Here is a 23127-nt window from a genome sequence, read left to right as displayed (position 1 = left end):
TGTTAGTAACAAGCCTTTATTTGCTACCAAAACAACCAAATTGTTCTCTCCTCTGCATATTCTCAGATTCAGGTCTGGACTCTGGCCAGGCTTGTCCAAGATGATCATTTATTTTTTATTTCATTTATTCATCATTTCTTCACCACATTGGCACCTTAGTTGCTGGATCACTGTCTTTCCAAAGCTGCCAAAGCACGACTGCAGACTGCATGATTTTTTATTCCACAATCAGATGCAGTTTTAAATATATTCAAAGCCAAAGTACAAACATAAAAACAATCACAAAGCAATATGTATACTACATAAAACAATGCAAAACGTAAAATTCTGTTGGCTGGAGATAATAAATAGAATGAACAATATTAGTAAAATGTTTTCAGGACAGAAATAGTACAAAAAAATATAATTAACACCTCTAAAACAGTGTCTTTTTGTCTTTTTGTCAGCCCGAATAAACCAAAACAGTCACTATAAATCAATATTTGGTAGTCTTATTTCCATTTCTATTGATTTGGTAACTTTGCTATTGAACCAAATCAATAGAAATGGCTCAAAACCATCATTAACACCTCAAAAGCAACGTCCTCCACTACTTTATCAGCCAGAATGAACCTAGAAACCCACTGTCAATCTAAATTTAACATGGTTGTCAATCATTCTGGCCTTCTTATGAGCTCTCATGTCGTCTTTTACCTTTTTTAGTCACTGGTTTGTATCTTTGCTCAGTAAACTGAGTCATGTGGAGGCTGACTCAGGTCCCACCCATCAGGCCTCGGGAGGGAAACTGCAGCAGCACACCTGCAGCCGCTAAGCCCCGCCCACATACCTGCGGGAACCAGGAAATCCAACATTTGTCGCTCGCTAAACATTTCTCCCGTCAAAATCTGCTTCTTTTTCTCCTCCTGGTCTGTTTTTGGGGGGATTAATTTACACCTGAGGCCTCATAAGAGCGGGAAACTGCTTCACCTGGTGAGTAAGTGCTGTTTTTCTACCTGAGCTTCGACGTGTTTTCTCTGTTTCTGGGCTTCGTGCCGCCGCCTGCAGAGGCTCCAGTTTCCGTTTGACGATTTTAATAATAAACCTCGTTTTTATCTCGCACTTTAAGGCGGCAGGGTGTTGTTTTTTGGGTGTTATCTGGTAGTTTCTCGTCGGAATGAGCAGTAAATGTGACCCACATTGTGTTCCAGGCCTCTTTGCTGCTTTGTACTGATACTGACCAATGTGAAAACACTGTTGAGGCGGTTTCACCTGCTAGAAAATGGCATTTTAAGCAGCAAAAATCAGTTTTTATTCATATAAAATGGCTCATAGCTTATTTAGAGTTGCCAAAATTACCATTAAATACAGCCAATGTTAATTTTAGGTGTTTTCTTTGTATTAAAATCAAGTTATTAGTCTGAGGAAATCACAAAAAGTGGTTCTCAGGTGTGTTAATGTAATATTCTAACAGTATAAAATAAACTTATGTGTTTTTTTCCATGAGACTATACATAAATAAACTTTAGTGTTCACATGAGAATCTTATGAAGGGTTGTCCATTAATTTGAGCAAAAAAGATGAAAAAAAAAAAACAAAAATGTATAATATAATTTTGGGAATTGCATTTTTCTTTATTTTATTATTTATTTTTATTATTTATTTTTGCAGGTACAGTGCACAGGTATAAATAAACTTGACTTTGCTTTTAACATAAATCATATGGAGGGTTATCCATTAATTAGAGCAAAAAAGACTTATAAATTTTTAACATGTAAAGATATCAGAGTAGATTGTAATAAAATAGATATTTATTTTCATTATTAAGCAACAACAAAAGGCAGTTTATCAGCTCTTTGGACTAAAGTCATTAAATCAATGAAAATAAAACAAAATTACACTGTGTAAGGGCAAGAATTTAAATTATAGGGTTTATTATTTTTATAGGGATTATTATTTTTATTAATTATGTAGGACTTTCGATGGAGAAAAAAACCTCACAAACATCATTAAATTTCAAAATTCCAGTCAGACTAATGTTAGATTTCTGTTAAATTATGTTCACTATTATCTATTGCACTAAAATAAATAAATATGTTCAAAAAAATAGACAGAGAAATAAATAAATAATACAATGAATAAATAAAAATCTAAGATAATCTAAAAAGAAATAAATTGAAAAAATGATGCTATATTAGTTCGCTGTAATGCCTCATTTTTATTTATTTTATTACATTATTTTTATGTCATGAATTTAAATATAAATTGTATTGAAGTTAAATTACAGCTTTTCTGCTATGGGTCTCTAAATTGTAATTTTTTTTGGTAATAATCAAACTGTTTAAAAAAAATCAGTAGTGTAGCACAACGTGTTTGTTTATTTTATTACATTATTTTTATTTCATGAATTTAAGTATAAATTAATTATAAGTAAGTTACAGCTTTGGTCCCTCAACTGTAAATTATTTGGCAATAATCAAGCTGTTTAAAGGGGGAAAAATCTAAAATATTTTGCAGTTAAAGTCAGAGCAACATCAAAATTTGAGAAATTAGTCTTACACATAACTAAATGTGAAGATCTTATGTGGTTTATATATATTGATATTCAAAAAAGACAAATTTACTTTGACATGTATCACCCAACATTATAATAATCTTAAATATACATAATTTATGTGTTAGACTGTGTTAGTTTTTGCTAGTTTTATCTAATAAACAAGCAACTGGCACCTTTTAATATAAAATTTCCCACTCTAATATGTCATAATGTCTTTTTCTGGGGTATAAATGGATGCACTGCTGTTTTATTGGCTAATACCAGCTCTTAATAACTTTAGAATAAATCTGAACTTTGTTTCTGATCATTAGTACTCCTTTTAGGCCTTTTTATTGCAGCAAACATATTACGTTTGTTTGAGATGAACCACTCCTTAACTGGAGAGTGGATCAGACAGCTGAGGACAGCTAAATTATGGCAGTAAGTCTGGCAATTTTCAGTCTTTATAGGAAGTTGTAGAAACCCTTACATCCTGTTAGCGCTGATTCATTATTGATAAAATGTTATCAGAGCCATAAATCAGTTTCTACACATTCTACTGATCCCTATTCATTGTTCAACCTTCGTTTTATATGAATTCTCAGGCAAATTGGCTTCCATTTGTGCATTAATCAGTTCTCAAACTGTATAAAAACAACTGAAAACATTAATTAACAGTTCAAAACAGTAGAAAGAAATACAAGACAATAAGTTTAATTACTGATTAGCGAAATGTTTACACTGTCAAGGCTTTTAAGAGTCTTCACGAGTTGTTATTATGTTGTTAAATACTCAATAAGTCACTAAATAATGAATATACAATTGACCAGAACTATGTATTTTTGCAGATAATGATGTGTAATCTGCATATATTAAGCTTTTTTCAGTGATAAACCTCACCATCAACAACTCTGACAGCTAAAATCACCAACAAAAGAAGCGTTTCAATCAGACGTCTTACTATCGAGCCCACATCAGCTGTCAGTTCAGGCGGGAGTCACGCATTTCCCATCATGCCCCGAGACAACACGTTCTGCGGAGAACAGCTGTGGCACCCGGCTCCAAAAACCTGCAGCCGACCTGATCTCATGAGATTACCGATTGTTGCGTTCGCGTGATGTCGGAGCGACACAAATCCAACACGCACCGTGGTGCCCATCGCCAGTTCTGTGCAGGTTTCAAAGGAGATTGTTGGTTTGTTTGAACAGCTAAAGCACAGATTAAACACATTTTAGTAACAGCAGTAGGTGGGGCAGCATTCAAGGTAGCAACTAGGTGACTTTTTCCTGTCGTGCAATGGAATGCTGCAAGAAAAGGTCAATAATATTTGGATTTTTGGATGTTTTTTGGTGTTTTTATTCAGGAAATGAAACTAAAAGTCTGCACGTTTATGCTCAGAAGGCTCAGCTCAATCCTCTAATAGTATTTTTCACTGGAGCATCTCTATAAAACTCCTTTTTGGTGTTGGTAACACAGATTAAACACATTTTAGTTGCGAGAGCTTAGTTCTGTTGAGTGTTTCAGCAGGTGGGTTAGCTTTTAGCTGACTCTTTTCCTGCAATGGAATACTGCAAGACAAGATCAATATTATTTGGATTTTAAGACATTTTTTTGTGTTTTTATTCAGAAAATTGAACTGAAAGTCTCCAACTTTATGCTCAGGAGACTCAGCTCAATCCTCATACAGCATTTTTCACTGTAGCATCTCTTGAAAAGTAATTTTTTGTGTTGGTAACACAGATAAAACTAATATTAGTAACAAGAGCTTAGTTCTGTTAAGTGTTCCAGTAACATTTTGCTGAGCTTTTCCTTTCCTGCATTGGAATGCTGCAAGAAAAGATTATAATTATTTGAATATTTGGACATTTTTGGGTGTTTTTATGACGAAAATTAAACTAAAACTCTGCAGCTTTATGCTCAGGAGACTCAGCTCAATCCTCTAATATCAAGTGTTCCAGTAGGTGGGTTAGCATTTATTGTAGCAGGAACCAGGAACTAGCAAACCTTTTCCTTTTCTGTAATGGAATGCTGCAAGAAAAGGTCCATATTATTAGATTTTTTTTGACATTTTTGGTGCTTTTATGACAAAAATGAAACTAAAAGTCTGCAACTTTATGCTCAAGAGACTCGACTCAATCCTCTAATAGCATTTTTCACAGTAGAATCTCTTGCAAAGTCATTTTTTTGTGTTGGTAGCACGGATTAAACAAATTATAGTAACAAGAGCTTAGTTCTGTTAAGTGTTCCAGTAACATTTAGCTGACCTTTTCCTTTCCTGCAATGGAATGCTGCAATAAAAGGTCAACAGAATTTGAATTTCTGCATGTTTTTCGGTGTTTTCATTAAGAAATTGAACTGAAAATCTACAATTTTGCTGCTCCAGAGGCTCAGCTCAATCCTCTGATAGCATTTTTCACTGTAGAATCTCTTGAAAAGCGATAATCTCGAGATGAATTGTCTTTTTTTGTGTACAGCTGTAAGCGTTTTGTAGATTGCCCCTTCAGGTCACCACATATTTGATCCAGATTATACCTGCGGAGAGCATGTGCACGCTGATTCCCCGTCAATCTCTTGGCCTTTTCTCTCTAAAAACTCCGATGACAGATTTGTGAGTGGCATGTGTCCCTCCATCTGGCTGGCGCATGCATTGCATATGGACATTGCATAATGGCCTGGAGCCTCGGTAATGCAGCGCTGCAGCAACACTCCGACACGTGGGGAAGTGACAAGGGGCAGAGAAACAAACTGCTTATGTAAAAGCATTAAGACGACCAAACAACTCCAGCCACATTTGCTCACCCTGTAGGGGGAGAAGGAAAAAAAAAAGAAGAGAGGGGGGAAAAAATAGCAAGCATTCTCCAACTTCATTAAAAAGTGAAAACATGCAGTGACAAAGGAATTAGCTGGAAGAGTGAATCAGCCTCCCGCTTCTTTCATAATTAATTATCTGAGGCTTTTTAAAAAGTAAAAGCCTTGACCTGCATGTTTGATGAAGCTCAAGCACTCGCTTCGACTCAGATGTGTTACTGATTCATGATATGAGACTGGATTTGATTTAAAAATATATTAAAACAGCTGATGAATTTAATATCAAGTTTATAATATTGATGAATAATGCATGTTTGCAGCTACTGTTTCAAAATTGGTCTATATTTAGCTGTTAAAACTAAAAGAAAGTACATTTTAAAGAATGTATTTTAATATATTTGCAGTGTAAATATAAGCAGGTTTGGGTTGGTTTGATCCCAGGACTTTCTTGTGTGCTTCTGCTTGAACAAAACTCCAAATCATTCCAGATGATTGTGGTTGGGATTAAGCGTTTCATGTTGCAGTAATGAAATGCAGCAACAAAAGCAGCCATGATGGTTAAAATGCTGGGTTTTCTTGGTGTGTAAAACATCAAATATTACTGAGGAACTGGCTTCAGGTAGCTGTTGTGCAGCCATCTATGGAAATCCAAACAGATACTGTGGTTGTGAAGGGGCATAAGGGCTGCAGCTAACAATTACTTTCATCATCAATAGGGATGTTAGCCGATTAATTGCCATTAATTTATATACACGACGGTTCAAAAGTTTGGGGTGCCCAAACAATTTCATGTTTTCCATGAAAACTCACACTTTTATTCATATTCTAACATAATTGCACAAGGGTTTTCTAATCATCAGTTAGCCTTTCAACACCATTAGCTAACACAATGTAGCATTAGAACACAGGAGTGATGGTTGCTGGAAATGTTCCTCTGTACCTCTATGGAGATATTCCATTAAAAATCAGCTGTTTCCAGCTAGAATAGTCATTTACCACATTACTTTTGAACGGTGATGTATTTAATCTGATTTGATGTTCTCGAGGGTGCAGATTCAAGAACATTATTGTATTTACTTGATGGTTTTGCCAGATTGTGACCATCATCTTCTTTGACCTCACATTAACAACAAAAATTTACAACGCAGGAGTCAATTAGAGATGTTTTCTGCACCATATATAGTTGTTTTTAAAAGAAAAAATCTCAGAAAGTATTCAATATATATGCACAACTAAAATTTCAGAAGTACCTTTATAAATATCCATATTTTATGTTATAAAAATTACCAGTAAATCAGAGATGGTTGAGCAGAAATTATTCTAAAAATTGGATGACTTGAGATGAAGTGATCCATGTGTGTATGATGGATATGAATCCAGCAGTTAGCTTAGCGTAACAAAAAGAAAATTATTCTGTACAAAAATAGAAATGCAAAAATGCCTTTTTACTGTTGCCTTGAGTCTTTTCCGTCACCATCAGGTTGCCAAGCAACTGGCCAAGACTGTAAGAAATAACTGGCCAAGAAATAGTCCAGCGCATAACCAGATTCAAAAATAAAAAGTCTTTGTTTCTCTTGTTGACTTCCGAAGCATCAGGTGTGGACAGGTGTGATTGTGTAGCTTTGTGCAGATGTTCTAACTCTCCACTTCCCGACACTGTTGTACGGATCCAGGAAGTGTTGGATGAGATTACTGTAAAATGTTGGATTATGATAAAACCTCCTGTGAATATCATGCTGCGGTGTGAGTTTTGCATAGATTAATAGTTTGCTGTCTGCAGCTCTAAATCGGGTTTAGTCTGACCTCGTAAGAACTCTCTCCTCTCTCTTGTCTTGTTGTCGTTGCCCACAGTTTTTAGAAAAAAATAGAGGCTTGTTATTTTTACTCCTGGCATTTTCAGGCCCTCCCCTCCGAGCGCCGAGGGATTTCTCCTGCTCAGTGAAATCTGCAGCAGCTCTCATGGCACGACCGTCCAGAGCCGTAATCCAGACGTCCAAGCTGCTTGAATATAAATCCCGTCCGGAGTTTGCATTGGCTGGCAACTCATCAAGAGGCCGCGGAAGATTATTTATTTATTTTGAATCTCTCAGGACACGGCGGGCCTGCTGTCATCTGGTGACTCGCGGACGACAAGATACAGACATTTAATCCGAGGCGGGCACACCGGAGGTTTTACGGGAGTGGAGGAATGCATTATGGAATGTTATTAATAGCACGATCAATGCACACATGCAAAAAATATATATCTACAGGTTAAGATCATGCAAGGTCACAGGGCTGGGAGGGAAAGTGAAGCTACATGCAAATGTTTGTGGCATAAATGCACCTCAAGCTGCAAGTCAAGGCATCATCTGAGTGCAAACTGAAAATACGATTCTTGACTTGCAGGTTGTGAAATTTGACCTGTGGCAGCTTGTTGCATTGAAGCAATGTGGGAAATCTGCACATATCAGCATGTACTAGGAGTATAAATCATGTTTTGGAGGAATTTTTTAGATGAGACAGACCTTTATTAATCCCACATGGGGGAATTTTGCAGCAAAGGGTGCAGAAATTTAAGGAGTGTTATCCAAAAATGAACCAAAACATACATAAGAGCTAAGAATGAACATTACAACTACTTCTTCCATAAAAAGGATGGGTATGTATGTATGCATGCATTGGCTGACTGGTAAGCATGTTTTTCTTATGGAGAACAGCAAAAATCAGCATTAAGTTGAACATTTGTGCACATTCACATCTTAAGCCTCATAGATGAGCTTCACTGAGTTATTTTTAAAAATCAGTGCAACATCCTGCTCCTAAAACGTTTTTTTTTTTTGCAATCAAATGTGTCCCCGTGCACACTGGAATCTTTAATTGCAGAGCAGCTTTAAAGTTGTTTTGTCCTTAGTAATCTTCCATTAAGGGGTGTACGAGGATGCGAGGGAGAAGTTAGATGGGTCCGTCTGGGTGTAAATGGTGAGAAAACTAAGCCTGGATGGGGGATTATAGAAGAAGGGGGCGGGGAGCATCCATGATCTGTCAGAGCTTAGTACCACAATTATCCCAGCGGCTGCAGCAGCAGCAGCAGTGACAGAAGCAGCAGCGATGGTGGTGGTGGCAGAGGCTGTGTTTTCATTAGTGTAATGTCCAGAGAAGCTCCAGAATTATGTAAGAGTGACGTGCTGTCATCCCCTCTCGGCCAGCCCACCGCCTGGCAGGAACGTGGCCGTTTGTTTTCCTTTTATCCTCCCTCCTCTCAGAAAAGCCAAAAGGACATCTGTCAGAGTCGGCGGCGGCTGTCGGGAGACTCGTAGTAGCCACGCCGTCGGGAGCCTCGCCGCTCCGGAAGTTCGGTCCGTGCTCCGTTGTCATGGAGAAGCGCTGAGGCAAAAAGAGCGAACAAGTTTGTGGACGTCGGTGAAGCAGAAGGAGATGATTCGGAGATGCTGAATCTGCTCCTGGTGTTTGTCGTGAGAGAGTGGAGCTCCGTGTGACACTACTTAAGGAGAGCTAGAAGATGAAGTTTAAGAAGTTTATCACAATCATGCAGGCAGCGATGGGGATCGTACCCCTGAACAAGCGGGAGCTTCTGCCCCCCGGCAGGAAGCTGTGGAGACCCCCGGGGTGAGTTTCATCGCTGGGTCGTTTCTAACTTTAAAACGTACCTATAACATGTCAGTTCACTGAAACGACAAAAAACTTGATTCCATGGTATGTCGTCATGCAACTAGTTTTGTTTTTATTTGTTGTGGTTTCTCAGATGTCAGTCTCTCTAGTACAGCAGAAATGAATGGAATTTTGTTCCTCACAGGACGGAAAGTGAAAACAGCGTTGTAGTGTCTCTCAAGTAACGTGGTTCCATTTACTCTGGATAATCCAGAGTAGTGGAGGCAGAAAGCTCTCAGACAAATACTATAAATATAAAAACCACAATTAAAATCCAGGACGACATTGCCAGACGAATGTGCAAATGCCAATTAGTCCGGAAAATCTGGTGAGTTTTGACAGGAGTTAGATAGAGCTGCAACCAATCAGAGAAATGAAGGCAGAAAATTGATGTCAGGCTATAATTGTGATTGATTGCTTTTCTTTTAGAGGAAATTTGACTTAATAGTGACACAAAGGAAGATTAAAAAGACAGTTTGAGGAATCTGAGTTGGTTGGGAAACTTTTGTAACTGGCAGGATGGAAATCTGTCAGAGCACGAGATCAAGTAAAAACAAAGCTGTGTGAACGACCGGATACCACAAGGAGAAAGTGAACAATGTGTTTTTAAACCTTCATGTGGGTGTGGTCCACCTTAATCTAATCATCATTGTGCTGCCTGACTGCTCTGACTGCAGGGAAACTGGAGTTTTCAGGTTAAGTTTGGACATTCTGAGGTGTAAAAGGAACTGAAAGGGACCACAAAGCAAGAAAAAACAAAAATCTAATGTAACTTTTCATACTACTAGCAATCAGTGAGAGTTATACACATTGGCGGTGGAATGTTAAAAAGTCACTGAAAGATGCATTTTTCTTACAGTTTTGTGTAGGTCTAGCAGTCGTTAAAGTTAATTTATTTTTACATTCTGCTGTAAATTATCAGGAAAATATCACTACCTGTACTTTAGAGCTCTTACCTTGGTCATTATAGCTCTTAGCCATACATGCTGTATCTTATTTTATTGAGTACAATTAAAGATATTCACATCTTCCACCACTTATTATGATAATATGTGCAGATTTTTTATATGAGCTGCCTATATATGAAGGGCAGAAAATACTTCATATGATGAAATTGCCATGTTTGTACACATATTTCACTGTAAAATGAATGGAAAGAAAAGATGTTTTATCATAGTTATGTAGCGGGGATTGTCTGGAATCTGACAATATCAGAACTATGATGGTGGGAAACTGTTTGCTTAGTAAAAATAAAAGCCAATATTTTATTCTCTGACAAATGTTTCCTATCCGACCCTCAAATCAGAGCCCCATTTGGACCACTTTGCCCTCAAACCCCCCAGAGTGTAGGACCTCTACTGTCTTTTGCACCAAAGACAGAACCACTCGTGTTTTTTCTGCAACTTTTGAATTATTTTCATATAGAGTGGCAGGCAGTGTCAGCTCTACATTGAAGGCGAAGCAGGCTGTTGCTGTGATATCGAAACTGGTTGTAAATCTGATTGAATTTAATGCACATTCAAAGTAATGTTTCCTCATTAACGCTTCGTCTCACTGACAAGCACCTGAGATTGTTGGAAAGTTCAAGTTATGTGCTTTTATTTGACATTTTCTACACCTCGCTGCTATAAATAGCTGGAGAGCCATTCAGCCGAGAAGAAGGGACGTGTGAAAGTGTGTCCGACGGGCTCTAAAGGGTGAATCACCAAACTTCCTCCAGCTGCAGTTTCAAAAAGTCATCATAGTTTGTGTTTTTGAACTTAACATTTTCAGAAGCATATATGCAAAATATAAAATAAGCTTTTTCATGTATCAATTAGAGAACTCGTGTCAAATATGAACCATCTTACTCATCCATTTCTGACTTTATGTCTGTGTACATAATGCAAAAAGGCTTCTTTTAATGCTGCTCATATTACATTGGATTGTGGTTTATAATGTCTATAACACAGCTACATTCATGCTACTATATTTACTGTAAATTTGTTCTGTTCATTTGGTACATACCATAACTTCTTTTGCTGTTACTGTATATTATATTGGTTTAATTTCTTTTATATCATTCTCTCGTTTTTAATATACATCTGTGTGGAATCACAATCAAATGGAAATGTTTGTCACATTTTTACATTAATGTCAAGTAAACCAAAGAAAAAGTATAATAGCTGTAAGCCTGAAATTACTGCTCAACTCAGACTCGAATCTGAACCTTAGTGCTGTTTCTTTAGTGTCCTGGAGGGCTGAGAAAATCTCATCTATAACATCTTAGTGTGACTGATTGAGTTTGGTGTTGATACTGATGATTCCTGAGTCTTGTTTCCAAGGTCTTCGTGAGATTTTAAAGTCATAATCCTTCATGTTTCAGATCCATTGTCAAGAAATGATTCAAAATTCAAATGCCTTTATTGTCATTGCATGTGCCTGTGCACACAAGGAAATTTAAAGTCTCCTGGAAAAGTCGATGTTTCATTTATTCTGCACAATCACACACATTAAAAATACTAAATAAGGTAAAGTGCCATTAAAGGATGGAATAAAGCGCTCGTTAAAATGATTGCACATGAAAATGCCCACACATGGGTTTGTAGACATTTGTGCTAATTCCAGTGACAAATACATGATGTTACCTGTGTATATTTCACATTAAAAGCCACATTCTACCAGTCAAAGCCTTGAATGTGAAGCAGCAGAAGGAGATGTTCTGTTAGTTATTTATTTGTGTGTATAATGCCAAATTCAGTCCAGTAAGGTGGACTTTAAAACCTGCAATACAGTCAAATAATTGCAGATTTTAAAGACATTAAATGACTTTTGATGCCTGTTCTATAAAGATATCCAGAATAATATTTGATTTTTTTGGAATTCTTATGAACCATAACTCAAATTTTATACTAAAATCTCTGCACTACAAACTGAGGGTGGCGTTATAAAGATGAGCACATATTTACTATCATACAAAGGACACTATTGAGTTGCTCTGAGTGGATGAAACAAATAGGATCCACTGGTTTTTTTTTTTTTTGGGGTACTTGGCTCATAGTGAGGATTAAATTTCAGGATAATTCTATCCGTTGCTGCTTGTCCAACACTGAAATACCCTTCTAATGGAAGCTCTGAGGTGATATTGTAATAAATGTTGCACAGAGGGACTTCATTTTTACCTCAGGGACTCTTCAGGTGTTACAGGAGATTCCAAAATCTTCCTCTTAATCATTCAGTTGTATAAAGCAGCAGGTTTAGTCATGCAGAGACAGTCTGCTGTCTTCTCTCTCTGCACTGTGCTGTAGTCGAGCCCTTTCAATACGTTTCTGACTCACTGCCATGAAAAAAAAACAATTCAACTTGACATATTCCTCACTTGTTTGGACTTGTTGTGACAGTCAGGTCAGAGATGCTGCAGATTAAAGTTGTATAATAGTCCGTAGCAGCTGTTCAAATTTGATATTTACAGGTGAATCCGGTTTAACTTGAACTGTGAAACTCTGTTTTAGTGCATAAATGCTAACTTGCAGTGTTACAAAACAAATACGGAGCAAGTCTAGTAAAATGAAGTGATTTTAAGCAATAAAAGTAGTAGAAATACTTCCAGTGTGCAGGAATGTGAACATTAATCGCCTGGGAATGTGCAAGATAACACAATATGTCATGTAAACAATTAGAAACTTGATGGCTTAGCTTTGAAATATTTCCTGAAAAAAATGGTTTGAGCTGCTCTGACTGTTGCAGAAAAGAAAAACCTTTAATCATGACAGCAGTAGTAGTTTTATTGTCATTATTTTAAGGTCCGATGACAATATAACAAAACTGAGTCGGTGCTCCTGAGGCATAAAAACATTTTAATTACAATTAAAAAGAAACATTTTCAAACAAACAAAACACTAAAATGACCAAAAAAATAGAATATAAAAAATCCAAATGCATCAGCAGGCAACAATTTTACAGCTGGAATTGAAAATTCCACATCTCATGCCAGTCCCTAATTGGTCTTCTTACCATTTAAAAATAGACTCTCTCTGCTTCCACGTGTCTCACGCTCTAACAGACTTTATTTTAGAAAGTTGTTGCATGAAAGCATCACTTGACACTTTGAAAACAAGGTGTCTGAGATGTGCTCTTTGAAGGTCAAACCAAGCTTTGTAGAAAAGACCACGTTGTTGGTTGTAACACTCCAGTCAGAACATCCGCCTTGTGAATGTGATAGATTTTTGTAATGGATTTAGTAAGGTTTATTTTGTGTTTCTTGTCCACAGGGACCAGCCTGGCTCTGACCAGACCAGCACTGACCTGCTCAAGTCCAGCCGCAAGTTCTACTGGTCCAGAGAAGCCCAGTACTTGTATCTGCGCCGGCTTTCTTCACGGAGCTACTCGGCTATTATGATGGTACGTAACTTACAGAATGCTAAACGTCGATGCTCGTAGATTTAGTAGGGTTGTACCAGACTCTGAATTTTGTCAATTGAAGTAGATTTTGAACTCAGGAAATCCATTTTCATGAGTCTCAATGATGATTTTGACCAAATAAACATAGTCCGATCACAAGAACATATGTAGATGCATAATGTTGGCCTATAATATGGATTTGTCAGAATAATGAGGTTAGCAGCATACAGCTTTTGTCACCTAATTTTTAAAATTTTGCTCTAAACATTAAAATATATGAAAAAAATGGACACAAAGGGACATTTTAAAGTTGTTTTGCTGTGTTTTAAGATGTTGAATATGTGAATTTTTGCATTTAAAGAGCCCATATCATCCAAATTTGCAGGTTTAGAATCCTATTTTTGGGGTTTATAGAATGTGTTTTCACCATTTAATGTCCAAAAATCACATTATTTTGCTCATACTGTACATTATTGCAACCCCATCTATGTCTGAAATGCTCCATTTTAGCTTGTGTAAGGCCCGCCTCCCAAAAAGCCCTATGCTCTGATTGGTCAGCTGTCCCGACAAAGCGAGGAATTGCTGGTTACTTACTGTGACACCTTATCTATAGGAATAAGAATGTAGCTTGAGCAGAAGCAGCTCTAGTTAATGAATGGTGGACTGTGAAGAAGCTGCTCATTCTTTGTTACGTGGTGATGTAGATGAGTAATGGAAAAAAAATTCTCACAGGTAAGGAGCAGTGTTTTCTGTGGGAGAGAATAACTCCCGATGGCATGGACTCTTAAATGCATTAAAAAAAAACAGTTATATGAAACACGAAAAGGAACAGGAAAACCCAAAAAAGGTGTAATATGGGTTCTTTAATTTTTTAAGGGTTGTTCTTTAAGAATCTGAACAGCAGCCATACTTTAGACTTATAGTTTAGCAAAGACTTCACCTCCAGTTTCAGCTTCTCTCATCAGTTTAACTCCAGAACATGCAGATGCTTTACTGCAAATATCTATATGATTGCACATATTTATAATTCTTTGTTGAAATGGAATAGCTGTGCATGTTTATAAGCTTCTGTGTGTTTTATTGTGTTTATTTATTCTTGATTTGCCTCATCGACTTTTAGGAGGCAGTTGTGTCTGATCAGGCCTTGAGTTTGTTGAACTTTACAGACACTTTAGCTGTTTTGATTATGTTGATCTAATAAAGGGTTCACTCTAATGTTTGTGATACTGAATGAGTGTTAAGTTTTGAATTTAGTCATATATAATATGTGACATTTTGGTATCGTATTCAGTGAATTACAGCTCCTCTTAATAGCAATTCCATTCCTTTCATATTTTGTCATTTCACTGAATTGCATTTTTGTTAAATTCAGCTTTTTCCTTTCATCAGTTTTATGTTGTTGGCCTGTAGATTACTGGTATTGCAAACCTTGTTCTCCAGGACACTCTTGAAAAGGAGATTTTAACCTACTAAGACCTGGCGTCCACATATGTGGACATCTTTTTTTTTTTTTTCAAAAAGAGCGTATTGTTTATAATAACAACAACAGTAGTAATAACAACAACAACGGTAATAATAATAGCAACAATACTAATAATAACAATAACAACAGTAGTAATAACAGCAACAATAAAAACAACAACAGCAACAACAACAGTGATAATAGCAATATAAATATAATATAAATATGATCAAATTTAATAATTAGATATTATCAAATTATTATATTTATTGGTTACTTCTTATCCCAAATAACTAGAAGAAATTTAAAACTCAAGCCCAACCAAAGCTCGGGTCTCAGGAGGCAGTCAGACTTTATTTATAGAGCACTTTTCATGCAATTAAAATGCAACACAAAGTTTACAACATTCAAAAACATTAAAAACAAGAAAACCCATCCCTCCCCCCCTCCATATATACATATATGCACACACACGCGCACACACACACACACACACACACACTCACCACTGGTTGGTTAATGAATGAATAATGACAACTTCTACCGATCTAAACACCAATATGTTGAATAAATGTACTTTAGAAATTGCCAAACCAAAAAATAAAAATAAAAAAAAATGCAAAGGTACAACATAATTTATTAGAAGTTAAATATTTCCTAGATTTTCAGAAAAATTAATGTTTTCTATAATTAAGTGCAAGTTATCAGAGGTTTAATAATGAATTAAGATTCATGCAGGTTAATTCTCAGTTTTCATGGACTATCTTTACATACTTAATGACTACATGCAGTGTTTTTTTGTCCCTGTTACATAATAATATGTAAAAAACTTCTCAGCTCTGTCTGGGTTTGTTGATTTTAACGCTGCAACGTTACTCGGGTGATTGTTTGTTTTTCTGCTGATGAATATTTTATGATTTTGGCTCTTATGAAACTCTTTTATAATCTCTTCACTGGATGATCTAAAAATGCACGCGTGCACTTTTTTATTTTTGTTTGTCCAAAAATAGTTTGCAGGCTGCGTAACTAGGCTGCTTCTCTTGTTGGAGATTTGAATTTGAAAGGTGGAGTTCAGGGCCGCCGTGTTTCCCAGACTTGTTTCCTCTTCCCTTATTTGAATACAATACGGTGAAGTGACCTCCTGCATCCAGGATGATGATTAACCGCAGAGACATGTCACATCCCGGAAGCTTCATTGTTTTAATGACTTGGTCCCGCAAATTATTCAGGCCAGTGAAGCTGTTTTGCATTAGGATGGCCTATTTTAAGGCCTGTCTGGCATATTTCAGTTGCAGTGAAATGTGGTTATTTAACTGGATTGGCCTTAATTGTCTCTGAAATTGTGCCGTCATTACTTAATTTGGAGATAAAATGCTGTTTTTTTTTAATCATGAGTAGAAAGGTTCTGTCATTCGTAAAAGAAAAACGGGGAGTATTTTGTGTGGTATTAGGGATTTTGGACGTTTTCGGGGTCAGCTGGTGTTCTTACCTGTGATTTGTCTCGTGCTGATAAAATGCCAGATAAGGGCAGGCTTGAATGGACAGTAAATCGCTCACAACACACACGGATAAACAAAAAAAACAAAGAGTTATTGTGGGACAGCTGCACATGGTCATCGTGACCTTTGCTTTAGCTGCTCATGTACTGGAGATTGTTTCTCAGAGCTGCACATGGCTGACCAAATACCTTTTGGTCATTTTGATCCGAGACTGTTTCTCATTGCTTGTTTGTTTTTGTTTTTTTTTTAACTTTCCAGTGGAGATAAATCGTACTTTTGCATGCAGGAATAATCAAAACTTTACTGTTTCAGCATCAGAAGAGCCTGAAGTATGAATGGGTATCCTTTAAAGAAATGTTTTTCACAGTTTGGTGTTGAGAAATTCAGCTGGTCTGCACAGATCCTTGACCTCAAGACCATTCAGATGAACTGGAAAACAGACTGCACCTACTTTAAAATATGTGGATGGTTTAGGTGTCTGCATACTTTTGGCCTTTTACTCTCATTTTTTCCACACAGGAATGCAAATCTCCTTAAGATAAATAATAAACTTTATATTTTGCCCTTTTGCAGTATCAGTAGTTGCTTAGGAGTTGTCTTTACTTAAAAGTGCTGTTAATATTTAATATTTAAAACAATCTCTGTGTGTCAAAGTTACATATTTAGAAGTTAGATTTTCCATACAAATAATATCTTTGAGACTTACAATGGCTAACTCTACACAGTTGCCTCTATTTACATGTATTTAATCTTCCCTATAATACATATATACACTTAAATGTGTCTTCAGTCTATATTATTCCTCAGTTCTGCTGCATTAAGTCTACTGTGTTCCCAGTAAACATATCTGTGTAATATATTCTGGTTCTTGACCATCCAGAGACTTGGAGACAAAAAGTAGGGCTTTAATTCCAATTCTATATTTAGCAGGAATTCAGTGCAGAGACCTAAGAATTAGAGTTTTCTCTTCTTGGTGTTTGTTATTTTTCTAGCAGCTGCATTTTAAATGAGTTGCAAATTAGGGAGGCCGGTAAGAAATGCATTGAGATGAGATAAGATAAACTTTATTGATCCCTCACCAGGGAAATTCACATGTTACAGCAGCTGGATACAGAGAAGGTACAAGAATTACAAAAAGCACAACAGCAGGCTAAAAACAAAGATAGAATAATAAAAAAAAAGTTGTCACAGAGACAATACACCAGGTATGATGAAGCTACATATGGATATGTACACATATAACATGATAACATGATGAATTTACATATAGTATCTCACAAAAGTGAGTACACCCCTCACATTGCTGCAAATATTTAAGTATATCTTTTCTTGGGACAACACTGAAGAAGTGACATTTTGATGCAATGTAAAGTAGTTTGTGTACAGCTTGTATGACAGTGTAAATTTACTGTCCCCTCAAAATAACTCAGCACACAGCCATTAATGTCTAAACCAGTGGCAATAAAAGTGAGTACACCCCTAAGTGAAACTGTCCAAATTGGGCCCAATTAGCCATTTTCCCTCCTGGTGTCATGTGACTCGTTAGTGTTATAAGGTCTCAGGTGTGTTAAATTTGATGTCACTATCGATGTTGTTACACATGAAGAGCTGCAAGAGAACGGTGTTATATCTTAATTATTACAATAGTACATTCTCTAGGTAATCAAAGTATAAATCAGTTTTTCTAACTGCTGCTTGGACACAAAGTTTCTAAGTTTGTTTTTAAAATGCCAGAAAAAGGATTTAGAGTCTCTGCTGCAATTTGTCCATACTTTAAAGTGCTTCCACTTACTGAAGACTTTTTTTTTTTTTTGTCTTCTGAAGACATTTATTATTGGCTATGTAACATTTATTTTGTCTCAGCTGAAGTGCATTTATGTGCATAAATGCTTCTTTAGTCTACCTCTCTTTTCTATGCCATTAAGTTGCATTTATAGTAGTCTTTTGTGAACTAAGCGGAGCCTTAAATTCAATTCTATAATTAACAGGGAGCTTGTGCAGAGACTTAAAAATCGAAATAGTGCGTCCCATTATCTTGGTGTTACAGATATTTCCAGCAGCAGCATTTTAGCTGAATTTCAAATGTCTAATGGTCCTTTTTGGGAGGTCAATAAAGAGTGCATTCTGCAGGTAATAACAGCTTAAATTAATATTTTTTACTCGCACTTGCACACAAAGTTCCTCAGTTGCAGTATGCAGTTAGTAAAAGCAGGAATAAGTTTTTCTGAACTCCGCTTTGCTCCCAAACTTTTCCTCAGTTGGTGTTTTAAGATGCCAGAAAGAGGATTTAGCTACAGCTTTGATGTGTCTGCTGCACTTTGTCTTTACTTAAAAGTGCTTTAAATATCTTCCACACTCCTATGCACTTTTTACAGGTCATGAAACATTTGTATTTGCTGCCCTAAATTGCATTTATGTGCTAAAATGCTTGTTTGGCCTCCTATTCCTCAGTATGCTGCATTAAGTCTGTTGTTGTCTGTCTGGGAGCCTCACAGCAGGCTGCCTAAAATTCAATGGGAATTCTGGACGAATCCATTTTAGCGGTTTTAGAATTCCAATCCCGCTGCATATGTCATCTACAACGCTATTAACAGTTTGTTATTACAGATTATATATTAAACATGGTATTAATGTCTGTGATATTGAGGTTATAAAACGTTTCTAGAGTTAGTTTTTAATCTGTGAAAGTTGAGGTTAGATTGGAATCACCCCCACGTTGTTTTTTGGTACAATCCCAACCAAGCTAGGAGTAGTGGGCGCTAATTTTTGCCCTCAATGTTTAATCTTGAGGTTGTTTTTTTTTTTTTGCGGACAAAGTGCGCCATTTAAAGTAAAGCCGGGGAGATTTTAACAGTTTTAAAACTTCGATAGTCTTATTTTCTCTTTAACTTTGGCTGACGAACGAGTAAAAACGCCGAACTAGTGGTAGTTTGGGTTAAATCTCCGGTACCAGTCCCGGACAGTTCAAAGTGCGTGATGCGAGTGAACGGAGGGGGGCTGCTCTCCCTGAGCAGATACGCTACTCAGTTTTTCACCGTAAGTACTGCATTTGACTGCATTTAAACTACTCAAAAATACAAATACAACCACGTATAGCAGCTTTGGTTTACCCCTGTGGTAGTACTTGGTATTTTTTGGGGTAAACTCTAACTGGGAGTTTCCGTGAATCCCCGCTGAAGCCTGTTGCATCCAGCTGCACCTGCCGTTACCGATGCTATCCATGCTAGCTGTGCTGTTAGCATAAACAGGTCTGTAAGTTCTTTAAAACCTGTTTAAAAGCTTATTCAGTGTCTAAATAATCTATTGAGCTCATTTATTAGACCGTGGGGGGTTATTTACAGCGCATTGTTTTGTCCTAAAGTAGTCAAAACAGCACTTTTTAAAGGTGTGTGCGTTTATTTAGCTAATATTTTCTAGCCACAACAAGCTACAATGGTTCATTACAAGCACGGAAAGACTTAAAACTCATTTTAACGGCTTTGTTTTTAATTCTAATGCACTCGTGTTGTTTATTGTGCCTCACTTGTAATGCAGCTCTGTCTCCATTAGGTGGCAGACTAACACAACATTTCTGTCAACATCAACCAGCAATACACAAACAACGACACACTCAGGCTGCTTAATATATGATTTTTAAACCTTTTTTGTGTAAAATAAGCACTAGAATAGCCTCTGAATGACACACAAGGCTTAGAGTTTCTGATAAAACACTGGCTATTATATCAAATGTATATATACAGCTTTCTTCCTCTAAAAAAGTTCTTAAACAAATAGATACTACATCAAAAACGACCCTGAATTATGTTGTGGCTGTCTAATCTGTAAACCAGTGTTCTTCTTGTCAGCAAGTTATTTTTTTAATCAGAATACTGAGGCCAATCTAAAAGTATTTGGGAGGAGAACAGATAAAAAATGAGTCAAGTTATCTGTGCTGGACATACTGTGCATTTTAGTATCTTGTTCTGTGCACTACAATTTTAATACGGTTTCAGATTTTGTTTATCATACGTTATGTGCAGTTATACATACTTGGACATAAGTAGTTTGCACATTCCTGCACATCATCTGTTTTTTTGACTTGCTCCTTAGTTTTCTTTCTACTGACTTGTAAACTTTCATTCTTTGTACATGGTTTTATCCTTCTTTTAAAGTTTTTTTCTTTTGTCAGTGTTTATCGACAAGTAAATTCTTGTCTCTTTGGTAATATGTTTGGCAATGCACCAAATCACTTCAAATTCCTTTTATAAGATAACTTACTTGGTAATAAAAGTGATTGTTTCAGTTTAACAGCTTTTTAATTCTGTTTCTAGCTTTGTCAGTAATGGTGCTAAAATCTGATTTAACAAAACTCACAATGCAAGAAATTTGAGACCTAGAGCTTAAGCGAATTGTTAAATTATCACGTGACAGGCAGGAATTTTGATAATTGTTGCAGTGCCTGGGAAAGGTGGAGCTTGAACATAAAATAAAAAATTAATCCTCTTCTTCATACTTCTTTTGAACGGAAGACAAATTTGCAGTTGAAACAGAGTTAATTTATTCATCATTTATCAGAGCAGAATAGACTTGTTTAGCACAGGAAGCACATCAAACAACATAATTTAAATTTAAAAATACTTATCACAAAAGAAAATACAGGCTCTTTACCTGTCTCGCTGACTAAAAACAAGAATAAAATTCTATTTTACAAAGCCCTATAGCTACCAGGGCTGCTGTATACAGAGATATTTATATAATTCACAACAAAAATCAATTAAATGCCAGTCAAATAGTGGTCTACTTGCAGCACAGCTCTGCAAAGTACAGTCTGGTTGGGAGCAGAAAGGGGTCAGGGTGAAACCAACATAGGTCGGAGCTAATTTAAAGAACATGCCATCAGCCTGCAGTTCAGTCACTCATGCTGAACAGTAAAACAACAGCAATGTAGTCTGAATGCACACGAACTGGGGTGGAGCTCAAACAAACAAAAACCTCTAAATGCTGTAATGCTTAAAACAATACCAAGGCTTCCTTCTCATCCTCTTCAGGCTTAAAATGGTAATGAGCTTATTTTTTGTCCTAATAATAGGCAAAAAATTAGTAATATTCAAGCAGAAATGTCAAAATTTTCCAGCATCTTTTATGCAAGTATATTCTGCTAATATGTTATTGTAAATGGAATATTTTGGAGTTTTTAACTGCTGGTAGGACAAAACAGTACATTAGCTGCACGGAAATGGGAATGCATGTATTTGAGACTGTCATTTAGGCTTTGTTAACTCAGACATATGGGTTTTTGTATATGTTAGAAGACACATCATGTTAGCAGTGTGCCAAATAGGGATACTCCAGTGTTTTTAGAAGTCATATCATTACAATATTCAAAAATGCTACCCTACATTGCAGATTTTCCTTGTATTATGCAGTCCTAGTCTGTATGGTCAACAAATTTTTGCACTTTGGCTGACCTTTTTACCAAATACTATCTGTCCAACCCTCAAAGTATGATTTTGTATTATGTTTGACTCTGAATCACCCGAAGCAGATTTATTTCAGTGCAGTTTTCTGAACTGACTGCACCCTATCCACATATTCTGCATGTCTGGTTTGTGCAGAGTCAACCCTGTCTGTTAGGGAAAAAAAATTGTTTTCTAAGTCACGTCCTACAAATATGACCCAGTATTTCAACCTCCCTCCTCATTAGTGGAAATGCGTTTGTGTTTTGTTACGTAATGCTCCACACTCAGGAGAATACGACTTATCCAGCAGGCCTGCCCGCCAGCGGCCGTCACAATCGTATCTCATAGTACAAGAAGACGCTCTGATTAAAACTGCTGTGGCCTTGCCCAAAGCTGTCTCAACAACCACTTCCAAGTAATTTATCTTATGGTTGCAAGTTAATACGTTTCCTGCGCTCACACATACTTGCGGTGTTTGTTTTCTGGTGCAAGGCGGATATCAGCGTCTCATCTTACTCTGTAAAATACACTTAAGAAGACTTAAGAAGAGTGGTTCTAGTTTGGTTTTAAAGTGCAATGTTGTTTTCTGTTCTGTAGAGTTGTGCCCTTTTTATTTCTCAGTATTGTGGACTCTTTGCAGTCTCTGCTTGTACCGCTGGTCCTAAAGTATCCCCTTGTAGGCCAGAAGATCAAAAAAGTGGGTTATGATGGGGGTGCTGCCAGCCTGACTCATGCCCCCATTTCACTAAGCCTGGGCCTGAGATGTCAGCAGCACACTCATTTCCACTTCAGTTACCCAAAAAAAAAATCCCCAAAACTCAAAATCCCAGCCATTGTGCTCAACTCAAATTTGAACTCTGCACACGTTGTCGGTTTTCCCGACGTGTGAACCGTTTGCAAAAGTTTAAAGACCGCTCGATGCATCTTGAGGTCGGAGCAGCTGTCGGATCCCGAATTCGTTGTTTGTGGATCAACACTCGGGTGTTTAATCACGGCGTGCCTGCGCAGGAGTTGGTGTGTCTGTATGTTTACACTTTCTGCAGACGGTGGGATTTGTGCTGAATGTAGGCCAGCAGAATCCCTCTTACGTCAAAGGCAGGCAGGCGGGCAGATGCGGGCAGAGAGCTGCTGGTGGTTGTGCAGCTGTGGCCATGGAGGAGGCTGTGGTGCACATCAGTCTGCCAGAGCACCGCTGGCGGTGAACGGGGAGAGACGTAAATAGGAAGAGACGGAGAGCGCCGACGATGAAGACCGTCCTCAGCCTGCACAGGAAATGGGCCCACGCGGTCAAGACCATTCGCATCCTGCAGGGACTCGTGAGTGCGATTCTGCTGCCGGGGCTCAGATTCGATCAGATCTGTGTCGTGATTGGGCAGC

At 37.2% G+C, this 23127-nt stretch overlaps 1 protein-coding gene across 8 annotated transcripts in view; it reads left to right on the top strand.

The window, feature by feature from the left end:
* The first annotated feature begins 809 nt into the window (after positions 1–809).
* Positions 810–23127, top strand: part of tjp2a (tight junction protein 2a (zona occludens 2)) — a 47346-nt gene continuing 25028 nt past the window's right edge. For 2 of the 8 annotated variants that reach the window (XM_055019360.1, XM_055019359.1), the window contains exons 1-2: positions 8416–8929; positions 13222–13351. In XM_055019360.1, coding sequence (XP_054875335.1) covers positions 8823–8929; positions 13222–13351 — 237 coding nt within the window. In that variant the 5' untranslated portion in view covers positions 8416–8822. Of the gene's footprint in view, positions 974–8413; positions 8930–13221; positions 13352–19131; positions 19349–22912; positions 23067–23127 lie in introns of those variants that run through there. The other 6 variants (XM_055019364.1, XM_055019365.1, XM_055019361.1 and 3 more) reach the window with 6 other exon arrangements.

Source organism: Amphiprion ocellaris, chromosome 17 (genome assembly GCF_022539595.1).
Source record: "Amphiprion ocellaris isolate individual 3 ecotype Okinawa chromosome 17, ASM2253959v1, whole genome shotgun sequence".
Classification (NCBI taxonomy): domain Eukaryota; kingdom Metazoa; phylum Chordata; class Actinopteri; family Pomacentridae; genus Amphiprion; species Amphiprion ocellaris.
Note: the sequence above shows the minus strand (reverse complement) of the source record. Positions and strands in the feature narration are given on the sequence as shown.